Source organism: Cynoglossus semilaevis, chromosome 5 (assembly GCF_000523025.1).
Source record: "Cynoglossus semilaevis isolate Cse_v1.0 chromosome 5, Cse_v1.0, whole genome shotgun sequence".
NCBI lineage: Eukaryota > Metazoa > Chordata > Actinopteri > Pleuronectiformes > Cynoglossidae > Cynoglossus > Cynoglossus semilaevis.
The window spans coordinates 8,299,314-8,322,549 of NC_024311.1; the positions used below are offsets into that span (position 1 = coordinate 8,299,314).

General features: G+C 40.6%; 4 protein-coding genes across 14 annotated transcripts in view; 2 read left to right on the forward strand and 2 right to left on the reverse strand.

Annotated features, from left to right (window-relative positions):
- The window catches only part of minar1 (membrane integral NOTCH2 associated receptor 1), a 33,354-nt gene extending 26,536 nt beyond the window's left edge, over window positions 1-6,818 (forward strand). The window contains exons 9-12 of one of the 11 annotated variants that reach the window (XM_025055526.1): window positions 5,480-5,524; window positions 5,622-5,633; window positions 5,873-5,918; window positions 6,652-6,818. The gene's annotated coding sequence lies outside the window, so the exon portion shown is untranslated. Of the gene's footprint in view, window positions 1-5,479; window positions 5,919-6,625 lie in introns of all 11 variants that reach the window. The other 10 variants (XM_025055529.1, XM_025055523.1, XM_025055521.1 and 7 more) reach the window with 10 other exon arrangements.
- On the reverse strand, window positions 2,291-5,196 carry mthfs (5,10-methenyltetrahydrofolate synthetase (5-formyltetrahydrofolate cyclo-ligase)). Its single transcript, XM_008310293.3, has 3 exons — window positions 4,930-5,196; window positions 4,038-4,302; window positions 2,291-3,152 (listed from the first exon to the last, which is right to left on the reverse strand). Exons 1-3 carry the CDS (start codon window positions 5,047-5,049, stop codon window positions 2,926-2,928), a joined length of 612 nt encoding a protein of 203 aa, XP_008308515.1. The 5' UTR covers window positions 5,050-5,196; the 3' UTR covers window positions 2,291-2,925.
- fah (fumarylacetoacetate hydrolase (fumarylacetoacetase)) lies at window positions 6,696-14,705 on the forward strand. Its single transcript, XM_025055531.1, has 14 exons — window positions 6,696-6,917; window positions 7,991-8,101; window positions 8,768-8,889; window positions 9,055-9,104; window positions 9,545-9,635; window positions 9,909-10,006; window positions 10,546-10,598; window positions 10,757-10,856; window positions 11,748-11,878; window positions 12,649-12,724; window positions 13,078-13,124; window positions 13,456-13,557; window positions 13,790-13,907; window positions 13,989-14,705. Exons 1-14 carry the CDS (start codon window positions 6,789-6,791, stop codon window positions 14,063-14,065), a joined length of 1,305 nt encoding a protein of 434 aa, XP_024911299.1. The 5' UTR covers window positions 6,696-6,788; the 3' UTR covers window positions 14,066-14,705.
- A 6,368-nt stretch (window positions 14,706-21,073) lies between these two features.
- Window positions 21,074-22,775, reverse strand: ctxnd1 (cortexin domain containing 1). The gene has a single exon (XM_025055844.1). The coding sequence runs from the start codon at window positions 22,337-22,339 to the stop codon at window positions 22,016-22,018; it is 324 nt and encodes a 107-aa protein (XP_024911612.1). The 5' UTR covers window positions 22,340-22,775; the 3' UTR covers window positions 21,074-22,015.
- Window positions 22,776-23,236: the final 461 nt, after the last annotated feature.

Here is a 23,236-nt window from a genome sequence, read left to right on the forward strand (position 1 = left end):
ACTCACCGTGGCTCACATGATTACAGTGTGTGTAACTGAGTGTGCAGCCATGTGAGTGTATGTTAGTTTTTTCTTTTTATTGCCTTCCCATGAATAAATACAGTTTTTTTTTTTTTCTGGGACGAGCAGACCACAAGGGCAATGAAACCCAGTTTTATCAGAAGATCGGGTTAATGTAAAAGATAACAGATGGATATTCTCTGTATATTCATACAAATAAACTGTATGTGCACCTAAATAATTCTAACCAGAGTCCTTGGTTAGAATGTTGATGAAGACTTGAGCTGTAGACATATCCTGGTTATGGTTAGGGACAAGAATCAGAAGACTTGAGCTGTAGACATATCCTGGATATGGTAGAGATTAGACAAAAATCTACTCTTTTGACACAACCAGTAGTCAGTGCAATGTCCTAACAAACCATGTCTGTTGTGAGTGCAGTGTCTGTTGAGTTTAACCATTGACACAACCAGTAGTCAGTGCAATGTCCCAACAAACCATAGCTGTTGTGAGTGCAGTGTCTGTTGAGTCTGGGAAGTGTCTGTTAAGCATTTACTATTCCTCATTTAAGAAGATAAAGCTGGAGAGCATGGATGTGGATGTAATAACTGGTTTAATGAACTGGGCCGAATGGAAGTGAGGCAGGACCTGATGGGTGAGATGCCACTCCTCGGGGGGGAAGGAAGAACGATGGGGTTCAAGAAGAGAGAGTGTTAATGAAATCACAGCATCCAACTGAGATTATCTCGCCCTCAGCAGCCGCAACAGCACCGACATCATGTTGACTCTGTTTTAATGTCCTCACACTCACCATTTGTAAAAATGGATACGATTTTTAGTTTGAGCCTCAGAGTGTGGTTTTGACTCTTGAAAGGTTGTAGTGTTTTCTCTTTAAATTCAACCCTGACCAGACTACAGTGCTAACAGTCTGCAGCCATTTTTGATTGAGGTTTTTCTGCTTCCTGGCTCTGACACTCTACAGCATCTGTCCCCTGAAACTCTGGGGGAGGAAACCCAACAAGGCCAGCTTTCCCTCTGCGCCTCCAAGTCCTGGCAGCACGTGACATCTAGTTATTTTTATTGACTCATGCCGTCAGCAGTGTGTTAAGTTTACGACTGACGCAACTGTCTAATGGATTGGTCAGGGCTGTAGACTGATTATTATTATTATGGACAACAACTGGACTGAAGTTTAGAAATAAACTCTAGAACTCAATCCCACCAACTTTATGAAGATACATTTTCACTTTTGTACATATTTCTTGACTATTCTTCATATTAATAATTTATATTAGTCACAGATAAAAACAGGGGTGAAACACTGACATCTACCTATTGATATTTGTCTTTCCGTTGCACCTTAAAAAAATGATTTTTTTTTTGTGGCATTTAGGAATGTTGACTGGTCTTGATCAATTGTAATAAATCTATCAGCTGCCATGTGACTAATCAGATTACGAATGATGGTCATTTGGCAGCCATAATCAGATTACGAATGATGGTCATTTGACAACCTGAATATGTATTTAATATAATAATGTAATATATATGAAATACATTTGTTATTGATGCACATAAGAATATCTCATACATTATATGAGAATTGTGAAACCCAAAGCAGGCTTCCTTTGAAACACCTTCAGACATGATCTGTCCTGACAGAAGAGTGTGTACTGAGGACATGGCTGCTGTCCCAGACCAGACTCATGGCAGGTTTTAGTCCCAGGTGGTGTTATTGGAAAATGAGGCATTAACCTAATCTGCAGTGTTTCATCAATATTCATAAAGTCATTATGTGCCTCATGAGCTGAAACACATGCATGATGACTCTGCAGGTTGAGTCAACAGTGAGACTGATACCAGATCCAGAGTGTTAGAGCTAAACCTGTCTGATACATGTTGGGTATACCAGTACATACAGTACATGAAAGACAAAGTATTACTAATCACTACTGTTATCTAAGAAGTGACACAAGATGTTACAGCACGGTTGAAAGAACAACTTCATCATCAGTGTTAGATGCAAAAGTAGTTCTGAAGAGTTAGATTTTATTTGTCATGAAGAAGAATACCGTCATCAGTATCAGGTTTGGATCGGTTCTAGGACACAGGAACCTGAGAGGTGAAAACTGTCAAGAAGAGAGGAAAAGGATACAAAATAGTAGACAAGGAGACCAGGTTGTTGTCATGACAATAATTAATGTGCATGTGTTTCTTGGCAGAGATAGAGAGCGCCACCTACCGTACTAGAGTGTGAAGTGTCATGGTACTCTTTTCCCTTTGAAGTGTGATTCATGTTTTATTTCAACCGATGCAAATGTTCATGCATTTGTATCAATATTTAATAAATGCATTGTTACATCCTTAGCATTGAAGTTAAATTAATTTCACGTTGAGATTTATTGTCAATTATTCTTAAGATTTTTTTTTTTAGTTTAGCCTTAACTTTTCATGCTTAATTCTCCTTCATACGTAGTGTTTTCTTTCAGTTGCTCAACATGCTTAAAATGCAATGATGGAAAAAAAGTGAAAATAATTCAAGTCTATTTTTTCTTTTCAGATAGCTTCATAAAAACAGTTCAAGTTTTTACTAGTTTTAGTGCAAATTTATTATAGTCTCCCCACTAATTTCCAATCTTCTTGTTTTGTTTCCTTCTGAGCATCTTTACAAGCATGTTTCATGCTGTAGTTCATTTGTTGTAAGTTATTTCACAGTTCATTCACTTTACAGTGGAAGTTACAACTGACACAGTACAAACTTGAAACCTGGCTGTGATGTTCTGTAGTCACATGATGGCACATATGAATATGTAATGTACAATAGTCATCGCAGTTGTGGCTGTTTTTTGTTACACAAGAATCAGAATAATTCCAAAAAGGACACATTGCTAGCCAAGAGACAAATCCATCCATTGTGGTCATCGGTCACAGGTCACCTTCATACAGGACTTCATCGATGAGCACATCGTTGTCATCGGTGGGAATTTCCTGACACAGCTGCTCTTTAAAGGACAGAGCAATGGTGTAGGGCTTTCCTTTGGGGTGTCTGATACAGCGCTCCAAATAAGTGTCGTAATAGCCCCTCCCTCGACCCAAACGATTCCCTGCTTTGTCAAAGCCCAGTCCCGGCATTAGGATCAAGTCCAGACCTCCTGAGTAACAGCAGCAGACAGATGCATACTGTAATACTGACCATACTGTACCACATTCATGGAGAAAATAATTACTTTATCAATTATCAGTTTATCAAAAATAGTGGGTGTAGAAAATTTAGTTGGTAACACAACCTAACAGTACTGGAAATTTACTTCAAAAACACACACACATACAGGGCTGATTTGTACTGGAAATTTACTTCAAAAACACACATACAGGGCTGATTTCTCCACAGTATTTGAGTATGTCCAAGTTCATAAAAACCCAGCTTTTATTCAGACATTACAGTATTATAAACAGCTCTGGGTGTTTTAATATAATAGATAATAGTCATTTGACAGTTTTAATAAGAATGATCCAGCTGTATAGGCGTGAATGACAAAATCTGTTGTGCTTCTCATGGTGGATAAATACTAAGAGCAACAGCTCCATCTGCTGATAAAAACGTGGTACTTCAGCAATAGTAATAATAATTAAATTTCACTTTTCACCTCATAGTTACAGGTGAAGATGTTTGTTGTGTACATCTCCTCAACCCTGTTTGGTGCAGTTTTGCTTTTCCATCCAAAGCCTTGTTGACGTGGTTTGTCTTAACTAGAAACAAATCCCTTCATGTAAAAGGAGCAGCAGTTGCGTTGCCCACTGCAGGTTAAATATAGTCACATGGAGCTGGTAGTTTCACTACATTTTTGTATGCGTGACTCATGTGCTTCTTAAAACATTTATTATTTTTCTTCAAGTGAAGTCAGTGTCACAACTATTAATGGCTGTGCACGTTCTTCCTGCGGTTAATTTCAGTGCTAACACTGGTACATTAGCATGTGTTGACCCTGCTCAGTAAACACAGCTAAAAGACTGTGTGTGTGTTTCTGTGTGTGTACCTGCAGCCAGAGCCTCCTCTCGGCTCTGGTCATCATCGGCAGGTTGTCGGATGTTCCAGGAGGTCAAGGGCAGCGACTCCATGTCCTGGACACTGCTGAGCTGCAGCATGTCCATATGGCTGTTGCTGCGCTCGTACCTTGGGATGAAGCAGCTTTTGCCTCTTTTGAACATGTCTTTAATGATCTCCCCTGTATGAACTTCATCATTCATGCTGAGAAACACTGCAACCCTCTGACTGGACACATACTTGGGATGTTGGAACAACTGGTAAATGAAGACAATAGGGTCAGATGCTTATGTTTACATTTGTGGCCCTGTTATGTTTGCAACCTTTCACGGTTGTACAACACTAGACTTTGGTTTGATGCCATTCAGGTGTAGTTGAATTTACTGGACTAAGGGATAAGGTGCTGTAACACAATATTTTTTTCTCAGTTATTTATTTGATTCACAAATCCTTTTCTGAACCCCCACAACATCTTCTCATAACTTAAAATAACTGACCATACCTAAAATGTTGCATTTAAAGTTTTAGATACAGCAATGTTTTCACAATTTGCTGTTTTAAGCCTTTTAATTTTCTGCAATGTGCATACGTTCTTAGGGGCAACAAAGCACTTTAGAAGAGGTACAAAAAATGCCCGTGTGTGTTTTATACAAAACATAAACTTGAAGGGCTATAAATAAATTATAGCAGAATACAACAAACGTCACGTTTTGTAACGTTGGGAAGTTAACCTAAAGCATAATTACAGCGGGTAAATTATATCGTGTCGTTAAATTATGTGGTGTCGTGTCAACATGAGGAAACTAGTGTTTGTACTGGTGGTTGATAGCAAAACCACGAGCCTTCTCGGTGTATTTAAATTTTATAATCTGGTATCGTCATACCTTGCGTGAAACGACCATGGACTGTCGTGTTTTCTCCTCGTCACTCAGCGCTGCGACTCGCTGCTTTATTTCTTTTCTCAGAGTTTGTTTTGCAGCTCGCAAAGCTGCACCAGCCGCCATTTTGGCTCTGACGAGTCTTACCTCGATTCAAAACCGAAGTCAAACGACACTCGTGTTGAAGACGTGTTAAGGCTGTGGAAATATATAGATACTGGGTCCCGCCTTTATTTTATTACAACTTTTGAGAAGTTAATATTTTACTTGTGAGTGGGCTGGAAAAACAATAAAACACATACTCATGGAAAACTATTGATTAGATTTTATCTTAACGGATAAAACCCCTGCGTCACATGCAAATTAACTATAAAAAAAGAAGCCGTACCGATGTTAGTCTGTTTAGAGCTATACAAATAAAGGTACCAAGGTCGTCATTTAGGTATGTTTTGTTTAAGTAGAAAGGGTTAATGCCATTTGGTAATTGCTGATACAGTTTTACTTCTTTTTTATTAAGATTTATTTAAATAACACTTGTTTTTATTTTTGTTTTAAGCAATCTGTTTTAGAGCTGTACTAAAAAACAAACGATAAAAACAAGGTAAGGAAACAGATGTGCCACTATTATGTGAAATTAGATCAGTTACACCTTATTTGTGTAAATAATCATTTATATATTTCTAATGTCTTCTTTACAGCAATGGGAGCATGTAAGTCCTACCATATCCTGCTAATACAGAGTTGTCAAATTCCAAATTATATATATTTGTTATTATTAATACAATATTGTTATATTATGAATATTATATTTCTTAGGGCTGGCAACACATTATTATTGTATTAACTCATATAATTAATTAACACCAACAATTATTTTGTTGCATATTTTCACAACACCATTTATTTTATGTTTTGTTTAATTTTTATTTTTTTACAATAACATATTAAGTCTACGCTCAGCCACTTTTAAAAGTACCATGGAGGACGCTGCCGAGGTAAGTATGACTATCAAAGAACAATTGTGGTTACATTCATAATGTTTTATTTTATATGTATTGCATACGTGTGTGTGTGTATATATATATATATATATATGTTTATATATATAGGTGATGTGTTGTCCCCCCAGGGGACAGAAGTTTTTTCACCATTCCCCCCACCCAATTTGAAATCCTATTGAGCACCTGGTAATATTTATCTACAGTATGTATCTGTACAACCCACTGTATGAGTTGCTGACACCAGCATTCTGCATACAATCTCCTGATTATTAAAATAGATTGATAAAATTAGCTGCAATGCTGCCATCTAGTGACTATCATATACAATGTCAGATTTTTATTCTCGAGTGATTCAGTATTTACATTTAATTCAATGGATTTTAAAAATCTCATAACAAATGCAATGTATTTAAATATATTTAAACACAGGTTAAGTGTATAGATGTATTTAAGGGGATATGATAAAGGTGTAATTAAAATAGTAGGGGATTAAATTATTAAAAAATAAGTATGTCAACTTAACTTTAAATTTAAAAATGTCATACTTTGTCTTGGTTAAATAAAATTATTTGGAGAAATAGATTTGAGGAAATTATTTTTCAGTGTGATGTACCTGACGTGTTGTAAAATATATATACAGTATATATACATATATATAAAACATATATTTGTTATATATTAATTTTTAAATTTTCCCTCAGTACTTCTGAAGTTTATTTTTGCTTAGTCACTCCATGGCCTGGTGTGCTCAGTAGGCTGGACTAGGGCGGATACCAAAGGCTGCGTGTGATTGGACCTGCAGTGAGAGGCGGGCCTGTCCAAAGTTGAACATCTGGAAGAGTTTACTGCTGCTGGTGCTGGTGAATGTGCTGCTGCTGCTGCTGCTTCATAACCGAGAAACTGAGCAGAAAGATGTCCTTCATAAAAGTAGAGCCTTCTTCTGATTTCTCCTTCCACAACCTGCCCTATGGAATCTTCTCTACAGCCGACAATGTAAGTTGGATTTAATGAACTAATTTTATAATTGGATTTCTGTCGTCCTGCACAATTTGTGAATATTTGTCAAAAGAGAGAGTAAAGATCTGCTCATACAGAAGCTACCAAGGAGCTCAGATCAGTATTTGTTTGTCTTCATCATGATAAGAGAAGTTGAAGAGTTGTTTTATATTATAAAAATTATGTATATATATACTGGAGTCTCTAACATAATAAACAACCAAAGTCAAAAAGTTCTCAGACAAACTTAAAAACAACTATTTATTAATCAACTTGTTTATGTAATTAACTTCCCGAAACACAAAGTTATTTCTCTCTCATGTCTCTGTCTGCTTTCAAAGTCAAAAAGTTCTCAGACAAACTATTTATTAATCAACTTGTTAATGTGATTAACTTCCCGAAACACAAAGTTATATATCCCTCATGTCTCTGTCTGCTCTCTTCTTCTTCGGTGGTGTTTCAATCAGAGAATTACTTCTGTGTAGAATTCTGGAGAATGACCTTTGACACCAGGTCACAACCTGTATTATAACTTTGTTTCACTCGAGTTTGGTTAAAAAAAGAAAATAAATTTCTGGTCTAATTTTAAAATTATTTATTTTTATCTGTCAAAGCAGCTCAACACAAAATGATAAAAGCTGTCCATACCACATAGATGCCTGGGAGACTTCAACACAAAATGATAAAAGCTGTCCATCCCACAGAGATGCCTGGGAGAAAAAAAAACAGACACTGTTTGAAATCTTAACATCTGGTTTAGGATTTTTTGACCTTCCATAGAGCAAACTTTACTTTTTTCAGTACTCAATTAAGGCCTCAAGAGGGAGCTCATTCTGTACCTCAAACCCACCAGTCAGACATTCTACTGATTAACACCAGACACACAAGAGCAGTTTGAGGAGCTTGATGTACAAACCACAGTCCTGCTAGATCCAGGATTCAAACCAGCAAACCACCATTTATGAGCTCCAACCTTTAAGTCGCAGACAAACACAAAAGCATATATATATGTGTGTGTATGTATATATATGCACTGTATTTCATCAGTCTCTATTTTTTGTGTTCCACAGACGAAACATCGAATCGGTGTTGCCATTGGAGACCAGATTCTGGACCTAAGCGTGATCAAGTCCCTCTTTCAGGGACCCATACTGTCCAGACATCAACATGTCTTTGACCAGGTTTGTTTTACAATGACCCAGGTCATCCCTCCATGTCAGTTCAATTGACACTAACACAAACATCATAGTTTTATTAATGGCTGGATCAGAAAGACAAACATCAGCAGGTACAGTAGGTGTCAGTGTTTCCAATTTCCGATGCTGATATAGTGGGGCAGTGGTGGCCTGGTGGTGAAGGAGTTAAATGATTCCTGCTCACTAAGGTGATGGGTTAAAGCAGTGATTTTCAATTATTTTCTGCCTTGCCAGATTAATAAAATGAACTGCTCTGCTGCTGCCATCTAGTGACTCTCACTTTCATATACATATGTTTTTCCCCAAAATTATATTTAGAGCTCACATCATTTGGCCAAACTAAGACACTAGTTTTGGTGTTTTCATTATCGGAGGAAAAAACGATAACGATTCTTACAGATATTTCATAATTATGCTAAAACCGGGTCTGACATCCCTAGTACATACATCCTTTGTTGTTTCACTGGGAAGATGAGATTTTATTTTTTAAAAAATAAAATGCACTCGAAATGATCTGAGCTGTTGCACTTCATCCACAGAACCAAGAGGAAAAACCTGTTGTTATTAGAGTGTATTGAAGGTGGAGCAGCTGTTGTGGGAAGAACACAGGATCTGGTCAATGAATTTCAGTTTTTTCTCTCTCTCCACCAGCCCACACTGAACCCCTTCATGGCTCTGGGATATGAGGCGTGGAGGGAGGCCAGGAGGACGCTGCAGGTGTTACTGTCAGCTAATGAGGGCACACTGAGAGACGATGTCAGCCTGAGGACCAGGTCAGTCCCTGCTGATAATAACTAATTATTGACTATCCATCCATCCATCCATCCGTCTTATCCATCTATCAGTAAAGGAAAGTTCAGTCTGATCATTAGAGGGTGGTTTTTTTCTGTCACAGCAGGAAGTCGTTATGTTGATGTCAGGTCTTTTTCTTCCTGCAGAGCCTTTGTCCACCAGAGTGCAGCGTCCATGCACCTTCCTGCAGACATTGGTGAGACTTGACTTTGTTTCCTCTGTCTTAGCTTCCGTCCTGTCCACATGAGACGCATCAATAGCAGTTCAACAGTTGTACTGCAACAGATGTCCTCAGAGCGATGTCTCTTCTCTAGACTTGGACACCAGAGTTTGACCAGAGATGTTTCATCCATTAAAGAAAATGTTTTAAAAACCCATAAAATTCTCAGTGTCATTTAAAAAAAAAATCAGATAATAGATAATAAATGAAAACATGTTCTAGTAACTTATTTATTTTACATCAAATGCTAAATGTCAAAAAAACCTGCACATAGGTACACATGGCACAGTGGGGCGCTGTTTATCCACTTATGTTTCCTTTGAGCTGACGTGAGTACACTAAACTATCTCTCTCCTTAAATGTCTTCCCTCTCTCCCTCCCTCACTCCCTCCCTCGCTCCCTCCCTCCCCCTACAGGAGATTACACAGACTTCTACTCGTCCAGAGATCATGCCACTAACGTTGGCATCATGTTCCGGGGGAAGGAGAACGCTCTGATGCCAAACTGGTACGGTCCAGTCTGAACGAGTTGTAAAAAGCTCCGTACTCGGCCGTACTGCAATTATGGTAGTAATCAGTACAGACACAGACATATAGTATTACTTAGTACTGACACATCACGTCAGGTGTTGTTCTAAGTGATTTGGGCTCAGTGTCTGTGGATCTTCTTCTTCTTCTTCTCATTAATCCAAATGGGAATCAGATTTCTACTAGAGGGAGCCCACGTACCATCAGTGGTTCTTGCACCATAGTTTGAGAACCTTTGTGATTCTGTCCACAGGCTGCGTCTTCCAGTTGGATATCACGGCAGAGCGTCCTCTGTGGTGGTCTCTGGGACTCCTCTTCACCGTCCCTCAGGACAGATGAGACCTGACCAGAGTGAGACACTTAACCAGATCAAAAGAAAAATACACATTGTGTATTTGATGGTAACAGTTTAGTATTTTACTGCTTGGCCAACCAGGTGTGGACCAGAAATGTTTAACCTTCTGCAGTAGTGTGGACGTTTAAAATGAAAAGACACACACCTATATTTATGGAAATCCAGCCTAATGAAGTATTGGTACTGTCACTCGATATTGGCAACACACAAATAAAATACTGGTACTGCAGGGGTGCCCAATAAGTAGATCTGGATCCCTGTGGTACTGGGTTGGTGACAACCCTGCTCTCCAGCCTGTTACCCTTCGCATATTTATGTTAAATCTCTTGAATTCACTTGTGACATTTTTGCCACTAGGTGTCATTGTTAATCTTTTAGTTTTGTATCATGTAGTTTTGATGAAAAACCTTTAAAATGATTTCTTTTCAGCATTAAATCCATATATAGTAGCTGAATATGGTTTTTATTTTAAGAAACATTTTCTTCACAGTTTTCCATCCTCTTCTCTTCTCCCTGTCCCCCCACTCTCCCACAGCCAAACCCCCCATCTTTGGGCCTTGTAAGCAGTTGGACATCGAGCTGGAGATGGTGATGAGTCTTTTTATTTATAGATAATTTTATAATAAATTGAGCTCATATTTTATTAAAGGTGTTTTGCCTGGTGCCAGTCTTCATGATCCTCAGTCGACTGTGATTCATCTGACATTCATCTGTTGTTCTTTTACATGCGTGCTCCGACATGGCAGGCCTTCTTTGTTGGAGGAGGGAATCGCCTCGGGGAACCCATTCCCATCCACAAGGCCCATGAACACATCTTTGGCATGGTACTGATGAACGACTGGAGTGGTAAGAGCCTCTGAGCACCGCATTACCCCCGCAGCATAATTTATCTGCCACGGGCCCCCAGATGAATTGTTTTATTACCTTGACAGAGACCAGGGAAGACATTTCTAGTTTTAGAAGAAACAAAAAAAAAATCATCTCATAAAGTTTATAGTTTTACAAATTAAAACCGGTTCAGACCGGTCTGTGTGTTGTCTCCACTTAAATGGGCATTCAGGCTGTTAAAGGTTTAAAATGATTATTTTTTGTATCTATCTGCTCACTGGACATGACTAAGCTAACTGGTTGCTATGGACCTGGTGATGCTAATGCGACTGTTTATCAAATATATATCACAAATTCTTCATTAAAATCACAATTTTAATCTCATTTAGTCAAAAATGTGACTGTTGTGCTCACAGCATTTCAGCTTTGGGAACTGAATTAGATGAACTTTAAACATCAAAATCTGAATTCATTTTAGTTTAGTTACTGTATTTCTGGTGGAACCATCCAGTTCCGAGGCCCAGTGTCTGCAGTGAGGACAAATCAAGACCAGGGAATTTTCTTGTCTTTTATTAGGCCTCTGGCAGGAACCACATTAGCCCTCTGTGTATAAAGTACATCAGCCATTACTGCTTTATGGCCTGTGAAAGAGAAAAGTGCGAGAGTGTTCTGCACTTCCACAAAGTCTACACTCGTAACTGTGAACACAGTATTCAGGAAAAGAAGAAGAAGAAGGAGCACAGCAGCCGATTCATTAACATTAGAATTATTTTAAAAACAAATGTATTTAATAACTGATTGTTTTAATGAATCAGCGAGAATCAAACATCAGTGATGAGATCAATAAACACACAGTGTCATGATCACCTGCTCTGACCCCTGTGCTGTAATGTGTGTGTCATTACCCAGCCAGGGACATCCAGTCCTGGGAATACGTTCCTCTGGGTCCCTTCCTCGGAAAGAACTTTGGAACCACCATCTCCCCCTGGGTGGTCCCTATGGAGGCTCTGTTACCCTTTGCTGAGTCTAACCCCGTCCAGGTTAGTTTGTAGTCCACATCTGGCCCATGTCCAGCATGTAGGACCGAGCCCATATATGGAATAAAGTAGAGACTTTGACCAAAAACATTGACGATGAGGTTAATTATTCACTCTGACCATTGGTGTGAATGTGAGCGTGGTGGACAGGAGGGGGCAGCAGTGACCCAACCCCTGTAGCTGCAGGTTCTCCAGTCCAGTTGGTTACTTCTTAATTCTTATGATAAAATGACCTGGAGGACGACGGCCCTTTCAGAGGATGGATGGATGGATGGATGGATGGATGATGAAGTAATGGATAAATGGTGGTGGGTGGAAGACAGTGGTTAATGGATGATGGACGGACAGGTTATTGGTGGTTAAATAGATGTTTGGATAATGGATGGACGAAGACGATGGTTCAGTTATTACGGTGTTGTTGTGCGACTTCATTGTTTCTTCCGGTCAGTGTACAAACTACTGATGATACTACATATTTGACATATAATACTACAGTACTACACTGGTACTCACCACATCCATAGACCATACATTTATCTGCTGTTTAATAACAGCTGCTCAGCTGCAGTTTGTGTCCCAGTGACACACGGTACAGAACAAGAGCCAAGAGACACCACTGAAAAATGTCCCTCTCCACCCACTCAGCCACAGCTGCCCCCTGGTGTGAGTTTAATCACAGAGCAGCTGTTGTGTCATTGTCTTCTGTGAGTTGTGTGAACAGTCCTGTTTTTTTTTTTTTTCTAAACATTCTTTTGTTGGTGGTCTTTTTTCAGGACCCAGAACCTCTGTCCTACCTGCAGGACCCCGACCCTTATACTTTCAACATCAACCTTTTCGTGTCCATCAAAGGTACCGCTCTTACAGATTGGCTGGAACTTTTCAGCACGTATTTACATCACACCTGGATGAACATTCCCACAGCTCCACGGGCGGATCACTCCTCCTGTTCTAGTCCTGAGGGGACGTTCATCCTCACCCCTGTGTCAGCCCCTTCCTCCCTTTCAACCATGTTGTCTAATATTTAACCAACTGTACTTCCCACAGCTGCACTGATCACAGGGTTTCACTGATCATTTGGGATTCAAACAAAAACAAAAAGATTTCTCAAAATGTTGACTCAAATTTGTAGTTCTTTAATTTACCATCATGTTTATTGTAACGACAAACTTAAGTTTTCACTCCAATTCTTCTTCTTGTTTCAGGTCAGAACATGGTCGAGTCAGCAAATATCTGCAAGTCCAACTTTAAGGTAAAAATGTGAACTATTCAGTCTCTCACTCAACAACGAAGGTGGGCGGAGTCAGCTCCATCTTCATGTCTTATGTGAGATTGTTATCACCTCTTCATCCAAGAGTCTTCTTCATTTCTAACTGCTGGTGAAAGTCAGGGTTCAGGGTTTAGCCCCCTCTAGGGGCTGGAGTTGCAGCAGAGTTAATGCAGTTCAAATGTGCAGTTTGACTTGTTCTGCCCTCGTGGAGGGAAACTGAACTGATGTGTTATTTTACACTGTGTCATCACCAGTGTCCTCGCTCAGAGATGTTCACATAAATCTTTTTTATTATGTCTCTCGTCCTGACCAGTACATGTACTGGACCATGAAGCAGCAGCTCGCCCATCACACGGTCAGTGGCTGCAACCTAAGACCAGGAGACCTGCTGGCGTCAGGCACCATCAGTGGACCAGTGAGTGTGTGAATGTACTCTGTCTGTACACTTTGTGTGAAAAGTTATTCATCTTTATATATGTATACAAATAAATATATTTATTTATATATAAACATATATATATTTAAAAATGTAATTATTTATTTATACACATATATATATATATGTTTAAAATATATATATATATATATACATTTAGACACACATTCATATATGTATGTATGTGAAATACATATATACTGTATTACAGGAGCCGGAGAGCTTCGGCTCCATGCTGGAGCTGTCATGGAGAGGAACTAAGAACATTGATCTTGGAGGTGGAGAGAGCAGAACATTCCTGAAGGACGGAGATGAAGTCACTATGACAGGTAAGACCAAGACTAACTTAGTGCGTATAATTACAGCAATGACTTGTCCAGACAGGAAGTACAATGACATCATGTGTCCAGGTTACTGTCAGGGAGATGGATACAGAGTGGGATTTGGACGCTGCACAGGTTCCGTCCTCCCGGCTCTGCAGCACTGACACAGGAACTCATGTGAGGACATCGTGTAACACAACCACAGGTCAACATCAGCAAACGCAGCTCACATACAGTACAGCACATGGCCAACAGGTGGGGCAAAATGGGAATCTGTTGTAATTTCTTCTGACTGCCACTGGGACTGGAGATGGAAATAGTTCTGTGAGTAAATGGTACCATGATGTAGGACACTTACGCTGTCAGTACTTTATGGAACAACAGTTAAAACTGTGAATAATCACGTTGTCGTCATGGGTCACGATGAAACATGATTAATCAGTATCGTAAACAAACTAAAACAAATCTCCATATTTCTGAAACTGAAAGAGAAATATCAGCAGGTAGAGGTCAGTGGTTCTCATCTGTGTCCAATCCAGATGATGGGATTATTAATCTGGACAAATGTCCATAAGAATGTCCAACAGTCATGACTGTTCATCTGGACGGTGTCTTGTACAACGTGTGGAACGTGGTTCTTTCTAAACTTCAGTCAAGTCGTTGTCCTCAACACAGTCCTGGACAATCCATCTGAGATGTCGAGAAACATTCATCCAGCAGGGGGAGCCCCCGACCACAGTGTTACTGCTATACCAGAATCAGTGTTACTGAAATTCTATGTCTAATAAATGTATTCATTTTTGATACAGTTGTCTTTGTGATGCTTATTAATTATCGTCTTTAGAAACAGATCGATTTTTAAGCTTCTGTGCAGTTTTATGCCCCCTGCTGGCTGCCTGTGCCAGCATGTACGCCTCCCACTTCCCCAATTTAGCTTCCTGCTCTACTGTCATAGCAGATCTTTTTCTATGTAAGAAAACCAAATCAGATCCATTTCCTCTTGAAGCTGATGCAGAAGTTTCTCTGCCAACAATGATCATTTCTTTCGGAGCGGGTACATCGTCACCTTTTATGGATTCACAGATTCTCCAGAACTCCTGGACTTCATTTCAGACCCTGTCATCTCCCCATACGCTGCACTGAAAATCCATCACTGGACAAATGGATGCAATGCCACTGCAGTACAGAGCAGTTTTTTTTTTCAAAACACTATTTCTCCTTTATGGATGTCAGGCCTTTCTTTATTAAATCACAGCACAGTAAACAGAAGCTGTTTCTGTAGATTTACATCCTGGGGGAGTGAGCGGTGGAATGGTGGATACTGTAAAAAAGGCAGCGGGGGTGAAAAAACTTCAGTCCGATCAGAATCAGAAATGAAGTGTTTCAGCATATCTGATATTGACAAAAAGTTGATATCGGACATCCCTAATAAAAATGTCTTCTTATGTTTGACTTTATCAGATTTAAATTGATAAAAAAAATAACCTACATACCACCGCTGAAGCATTGAAGTGGTAAAACGTAAGCTCCTGAACTAATCGGTTCCAGAGCCTAAGTTCAGTTCACTGTGAGCAGAAGCTTATCATCACTAAACGCTGACTCCTCCTGGTTCTCATGTGCAGCACCTTCCTCCACCTCCCTGTAATTTATTCTCCCCATCGATCTGTTGCCTGATCCAAATGTAATACGTCAACATCAAGTCTCTGGTTAATCCAGAATTGTTTGCAGTTGATCGACGTCCCAGTTCATTTACAAAAGGCTGAACTGTAAGTACACGACATGTACACAGTCCAGTCTGTTTTATCAGCTGCGTTGATGGAGCTGAGCTGAAAGCCTCTGTAGGTCGTGGGAGTGCAGCGACCAGATGAGTCAGGTCTTTGAACACGTACTGCCTGGACTGAACAGTCGTGACTGAAATACACCAACTCTATGAAGAGACATTTTCACTCAGACTGTTGGACAATTTATGGACATTTGTCCAGATTAATAATCCTGTCATTTGGATTAGTCTCAAATCTACAACTGAGAAACACTGACCTCTACCGGTTGTTGTTGGTCTGAATGTTCCAGGAAAATACAGAATTTTTCATATTAAGGAACTGATTTATTTAAATTAATCAGATTAATCCTGATTAACCCAATTAATGGGATTAGAAATCTAATCATTTGACGTCCCTTCTATATATTAGTGTATTAGAGACGTCAAAGAATTACATTTGTAATCTGATTAGTGGGGATTAATAACGATTAATCATGATTAATTGAGATATATCAAATACATACTAATATAAATATGTGTAAAACACATATAAATGAGTACTAATACATCATTATATATATTTATATAAATTGTGTATACATATATTTTAAGCTGGGTTCTGATTGAAAACCCAGCTAAGTTATATCCACCTGTGTTCCTGCGTGAATAATAATAATAATCTAGACCCTGTGTAATTTCACTGCTGTCCTGTAGGAGAACATTTGATATGAAAATTCACACTTCCTTCAGTGATGCTCATTCGTTTCAAGTGAGTAAAAATGCAGTTCTCATTTGACCTCACCCTCACCTTTCCAACCGTGATGATGGAAACAGCGGCGAACGGTAGATGACAAGTGATCAAAGCTTTAATTTACACGCAGAGTCCAGATGTTTTTCCCTCCACAGTGAGGGAATGTGGCTGGATGACAACAGCCACGATTACCAAACTGTTCAGCCTTAGTTGAGAATTGATCAGTGTGGAGCAGCTCCACTGATGTGAAGCAGTGACTTCCATCAGAGCCGTGTTTGATTCACCGTCTCTACGTCCTGGAAAAGGAACGTAAAAGGACAGAAGGTGATTTAGTGGGAGATGAACTGAAGCTTTGACAACAGTCATCGAACAGCAGCAGCAGAAATGACCTGGTGTCATGTGACTAATGGTCGGCTCTGAAGTTACAAAGAAAATACAACCAAAATGAAATATAGAACACATCAAAGTAGTAATGTTTATGTATTTATCTGTACAAACCACTGTATTGAGTTGCTGCATACAATCAGGTTAACAACCAGATTATTAAAATAGATTAATAAAGTGATCTGCAATGCTGCCATCTAGTGGCTTTCACTATCACATACAACCTTTTCCCCCCAAAACTATTTAAAGGGCAAACATCATTTGGCGAAACCCAAACCAATAACGATTCTCACAGATATTACATAATTATGCTAGTATCAGGCTGAAATATTGGTCGTCAAATATTATCAGGCATCCATCACATTATATTAACACATGACAATACATTTGTTTCAAAGCCTGATGCCTCATTTAATCCCTTCAGGACAAACTAAAGATTCATTCCTAAAAAGTTTTAATGAATACCTTTGTTTGTTTCTTATTATGCTGACATCCAAACAGTTCCGTGGCCATAGTATGTGCATACTGAGTGCAGTACCTGGTGCCCTTTGACCTTCTAAACATGCTGAGCATGAGAGCCAGGGTGACCTCTGCTTTGAAACAGGGCAGGGGCAGAGGGCAGGCTGCCTGCTCACAGACGGGGTGAGTGGCAGCCGTGATTCTGGAGGCAGAGCAAATTAAATCACTGTTTTACATTCTCACTGTCGACCGGCAGCCTCATTATGACGGCACGCTGTACGTATGTTCCCTGGAAATGACCTTCAAAGGCCTGTGGAGGGTTGAATGTGCAGCGAACGTCCTACAGACCTGAGCTCCACCAGAGACTCTCCGCTCTGCTCCCTTTAGCCTATTATGTGAGGCAGACGGTGATGGAATTGGGCTGCAGGCTGCCAGACCCTTCCCTGGAGATCACCTCTGAATTTTCATCAGGCCTCGGCTTTCACCCCATTACACCTCCAAACTGATGGGAGAGCAGCTGTATTTATTCATTACTGTTGCCAACATGAAACTACAGGTACTACTGAGAATGAACTCTTTAATATACTGACGTCAGAGGTGCCCTCAGCCCCCCCCCCCATATATGTCCATATGACATGGACATAAATAATCCCAATAGAAAATGTAAATATATTTACAACCTTTAATTTCAATGTGAGATTTGTCATTTTATAAAAGTAAAAGTCTTTCCACACATTCAGTACTAATTCAGCCCTGACTCTCTGTAAATGCCTCATCCTGATGCACATGCATCACAGTGAGTGCACACAGCTGTGTCACAGTCGGAGCTGAGCTGCTCTGGTCTATATAGAGCTGCAGAGTGGGTTTGATCACTTAGTAGCAGATGCTGTCGTGTTCTGCTCAGTGACTGTTTACTGCACCGGTGTCTTAGTTCCTCTTCCTCCAGTAGGACCACCCCCCCCCACCTCCCCATCCTCAGCTTTTCACAAAAACGAACAGATATGACTGTGAGAGTTCACATTAAGGACAGGGATGATGATTAGGCTGGATAACGTGGGACACATGAGGAGGTCGCACTCTGAATATAAAAATTGAAGACATACATTTATTGTTAGCAGCTCTTTTTCAGTGCTAACACATTAGCCCCGCCCCTCCATCAAAAGACTGAGAAAAATGAGGGAGAAGACAACACAGAGTTTTTAACTGCTTTATTGAAAGCTCTAAAATGAAGGAACCTTAAGGAAGGAACCGATTGTTTAGGCAAAGCACAAGTGAAGAATTTTATGAATAAATCAATAAACAAACTCCAAACACGGTCGGTGGTTTCTTTGCTCTAGCAGTCATTCCAAATGTTCCGTTGCCCGCGGCGACATTCTTTAAAAGGCAATTTTTCTCTCACTCTCAGCTTTGTGGATTTTATCAACTGAGAAAGGCACAATTTTTTAACATAAAAATATCAACAAACCACGTCAAACCAAAGAGAAACATCTTGACATTCTGAAGGCAGCCTGCGATCACACACCGGTACTTCCCACTACCTCAAAGGTAATTCTACTTGGCTCCCGCGGGGGGTTCCTGTTAGCGTAGGCACTTCATCACATGCACGTGTCAATCAAATGACGAGGATTTGCGATGCAAAAACATACTGTACACAGAGGACGTACTCATGAGCAGCTCCGCCCTCGGTGTCGGACACGCCTGCTGTCTGAAGCTGACCGACTACAACAGGCCTCAGCTGTAACAACAGCTGCTGTTGTCATGGAAACGAAGCATTCAGGGTTGTTCACGTGAGACTTTTCGAGAGTTGAGTTAAACCAGACAGAGTTGATCTGATTGGCCAGCGGCTGTGCTAAATATATTCACTTCCTGATACTGCTCCAACACCAGTACTGAAGTCAAACTTTGTTCTATGAAAAGTTGAGGTAATTTAAACGTCGACTGCAGGGAGCTCCAGCAAATGGAAGGATTATAGAACGTGAAACTTTTGTGTATTCGAAGTTTAGATTAAAACCAGCAAATGGAAGGATTATAGAACGTGACACTTGTGTATTTAAAGTTTAGATTAAAATGTAGCATCGCACTGATTTAACAATAACAAAATCAGCCTCCGTTTGGCTTTAAAAATGTGATCAAATTGTAGCATCGCACTGATTTAACAATAACACAATCAGCCTCTGCTTGGCTGTAAAAATGTGATCAAATTTGATCTGAGGACTTTTGGAGCACAGGTCAACAGAGTCATCTCATCTTCACTAATGGTCAGGGTTATGGTGTTGTGGGAGCAGCCCCTGGCAGAGAGAGGCCGAGGAGCCAAGACTGCATCGCAGCGCCACCTTCTGTTAGGTTGTGATATTCCGTTGGCTGCGGCCCAGACGTTCATCAAAAAACTGAGACCAGTTCTGTGGCTGTGATTAGTGCAGAGTTGGAACGCACTGCAAGTTGACGTATTACATAGTCTAACATAGTGGTCTCAGACTTTGGCTCGTGGCCCATAAGTGGCCCATGAACCCCCCACATGTCGCCTGTGATTAGATATCAGTATATCAGTATAAAAGCACGTTCCAGTAGAGACCACCATGGTACCATGACGCTACAGTCCACATGATGTCTGGACCATCGACATTTTTATTGCTCAACACAGTTAGCCGCTGCTTCAAAATTGCTCCCTGAGATTACGTCACGCACAAAGAACTCTACCGTACAGTACAGTAAATGTTGTTGCCGATGGTACAGCAGCGCTTCATGTACCAGGTGCAGATATGTGGAGGTGATGTTTTAGAATGTGGTGAGACATGTGTCCAAGAAGACAACAGTTCTGACTGTAGTGAAGGGAGGCACCAGTACCTGTATCAGTATTGGTGAAAAAGCTCTGATCACTTTCTGTTCATCAGGCTGCGTTGGTTGGATTTATCTCTATTTATTTTGTCTAAGTTTTATTGTTCTGTCGTCTAATGTGACGACGGTGTCAGTTTAAAGACTTTTTTTGTTAAAAACAGAATTTTTTTTTCAGATTAAAGATTCTGTTGATGAGAAGGTCCTGCTTGTTGACATCACTGTGTGACAGCGCACACTTCGCTTCACCCCATTACCCACAATGCCGTGCCAACCATATCATCTACATAGACAACTCTGCAGTCTAAATGTCCGATATATAGAAACACAGTTTTAGGAAGTGTTGTATTAGCATTCAGAATTAGCGAGTACACAAAAAAATACTGTACTTTTGTGTTTGTAAAAAAAAACTGCAGCTTGAAAGGTTCTAGGATTGTTCTGTTGAAGTTGATTTGTACTTCTGACATTTTTGTGCACGTTGTCTTTGACTGGTGTTCTAATTGTGCTCAGCTACTGAATGTTTGACATGTCAAAATAGGACAAATCATTGGCCAACACGTTTCAGTACCACATTGATTGTGCAGTAATTCATAGCATAAACAGGCAACATACAGAACAAAAAAACCTTAATGTTCCCCAAACTTTAGATTTTGGTCGTTTCATTGTTTACATTCGTCCAATCGTTCGTACATTCGTTACTTCCTAACCTCCAGTTTGTAAAGACATAAAGGGAGTGCGTGGTCCGTCCAGACTAGGGTCCACTTGCTGATGGTGACTGCGTTCGTCAGTCCGACAGGAATGTAAGGCAGAGCTGGAGACATCTTCAGGTACGTAGATACAAACAAACAAAAAAAACGCGTTAGTGTGCTTAACTTCATCCCTCTCCATCGATGGCTTCATTGAACTGACAATATGCCAGAGTTGAAATACAGAAGGTCTCCCATTGGTCCACTGTCCTTGTAGCACCTCCACACTGACGTCCACAGCCACCGATCTGTCCAGGTTGAAATAGGAGCTTCCTCTTGGTCTTTCATCTGACCTTTCAACCCAGTTCTGACATTTTCTGGTTGATTGTTGATCTCCGTTTGAATGTTCCTGTGACCTTTGATTGATGGGTTGAGCAGAAGTGGGTAGAGTTTGACCTTATTACGTGACCTCTCTTAGATGTAATCGTCCGTAGTGATCGACATCCTCTAAATCAGGGGTGTCAAACATATGGGCTGTGGGCCAAAACCGGCCCACTAGGAGGCTCAATCCTGCCTGCTTGACAAATTTTGAAAGTAGAAAGAAAACGTCTTCATGATTGAGTTTTCTAATACACTTGTACTTCTGTATTGTGTTACTTCTTTCCCACTTAACATCTGATCAGGCTGTGGCCCCTTAACCAAAATAAGTTTGACACCCCTGGTCTACGTGTACCATAGGGAACACAGACCGTTGACCAGTAAAATGTGTTTCAACAAATGTATTTAGTTCAATGTTGTGCTTTTTTTCTATGTCCAGTTTTTAAAAGTGTGTCAGTGTTAGTTTTTCTACTGTTACCTCCAGGGTTGGAAGGTCCTTTTTCAGATGTAGTTGAAAACAGTTCCTACACCAACCATTTACTCTCATACCCTTCTCAGGATTTCAAGGCGTGGCCCAGCGGTCACCAGGTGGGGGCAGGCTACATCCTGGAAGTTTGCCAGTCCGTCACATGGTCACAGACATTCACTACATTCACACCTGCAATCAGCTTCGATTGAACAATGATCTGGTTTCTCATGTGTTGAACTGTGGGAGAAAACCAGCGATCTAACCAGGGAACTGCTGGTCTGCTGCTCATCCTTAATGTGGGCTTCATCGTGTTCTGGTACAAACTACAGGTACTGAAACTGTTGTGTATGGGTGACAGGAACTGAACAGTGCCCGGTACCGATGTGTGTTTATCTGTCAGTCGTCCAGGTGCTGCTCCTCCCAGGTGGAGGTCGGTATGGCGCTGTAAGGATCCATGATCACCTTGGCGCAGCGTATAATCATGGCCATCAGCAGCAGGCAGAGGAAGGCGATGCAGGCTAGAGTCAGGCCCTGGTCCAGGTCCACGTACTCTGGCTCTGCTGTTCCCTCCACCTCCATGATGGATACTCTCTGCTGCTGTCCTTGGACGCCGCCTCGCACCGTGTTATCATTCTGAAGACACAGCTGTGGAGGAGACAGAGAAACAGAAGGACCAGGACATGTTAAAGGACACCTGACGGAGCGGCGGCTGTGGACCATTTTTACCAACCTTGCACTTCAATGAAGGTCTATGATAACATTAATGTTAATAGCTGCATTTGTCTCTCTACTGCCCTCTGGTGGATATCTGCGTCCACTAGGGCAGATTTGAGGTGTACTGCTCAACACCGCCCCCACAGTCACCAGTGGTACTGCTAGGTTTCCTGAGTTTGGCTACACAGCTAACGTCCACGTCCAACTCCTTTTGTTCGTACAGTAACAGTTTCAGAGAGAGTGGATGTTATCACCGCAGCCCTTCTATAATCGACTGCTACAATTACCATTTGTCCCTGAAGGCATCTTTTCTGATTAACTTCCACAACAGGAGCTCTTTCCTCCTCAACTCTAAACTAACTCGGCTCATAAATAATTGAATCGACTCGTCGTGTCTCAGACTAATGAGAATGGTCACACCCAGAACTGCCACTGAAGTCTGGTTTCCTGCAGTGTACGTCTCTTCAGTGCCACTGAAGTCTGGTTTCCTGCAGTGTCTTTAACATTGTTTCCTGTTTTGTGTTTCATCTACGTCTCTTCAGTGTTCCCATCGTGTGTGTGTGTGTGTGTGTGTGTGTTTAGCCTACGTAGCCTGTTTCCCTCGCTAGCTTGGAATAATCAGGATTAATCATTATTAATGATGTGTTTTGCTGATCTAAGAACCAGTGTATATTTTGCTGCCGTGCAGGGTACTGCAGAAACAGTCAGGGCCACGGTCTACGTAGATCCAGAACTTAACATATTCAATGGAAAACCTTAACATTGCTCCGAAGTGTGTTATATTTCTCAGGTATAGATGAGTGTGGAGTATAAATGTTAGCGACTGGGGACGAAGTTGAATGTGAGTAATAACCCCGACACAGCGAGAGCCCACAGACACTGCCACAGTCATCGATTCCCTTT

What these genes read in the sequence shown, in the direction of transcription:
- mthfs (XM_008310293.3), bottom strand. Translation starts at nt 5,049, where the DNA reads ATGGCGGCTGGTGCAGCTTTGCGAGCTGCAAAACAAACTCTGAGAAAA. An exon ending in CCATGGTCGTTTCACGCAAG is followed by an intron (nt 4,303 to 4,929) that starts GTATGACGATAC and finishes TTCATTTACCAG; the next exon opens with TTGTTCCAACATCCCAAGTA. An exon ending in AGAGGAGGCTCTGGCTGCAG is followed by an intron (nt 3,153 to 4,037) that starts GTACACACACAG and finishes GCTGTTACTCAG; the next exon opens with GAGGTCTGGACTTGATCCTA.
- fah (XM_025055531.1), top strand. Translation starts at nt 6,789, where the DNA reads ATGTGCTGCTGCTGCTGCTGCTTCATAACCGAGAAACTGAGCAGAAAG. An exon ending in AACGCTCTGATGCCAAACTG is followed by an intron (nt 9,636 to 9,908) that starts GTACGGTCCAGT and finishes TTCTGTCCACAG; the next exon opens with GCTGCGTCTTCCAGTTGGAT. An exon ending in CCTTTTCGTGTCCATCAAAG is followed by an intron (nt 12,725 to 13,077) that starts GTACCGCTCTTA and finishes TTCTTGTTTCAG; the next exon opens with GTCAGAACATGGTCGAGTCA.
- ctxnd1 (XM_025055844.1), bottom strand. Translation starts at nt 22,339, where the DNA reads ATGGTCCACAGCCGCCGCTCCGTCAGGTGTCCTTTAACATGTCCTGGT.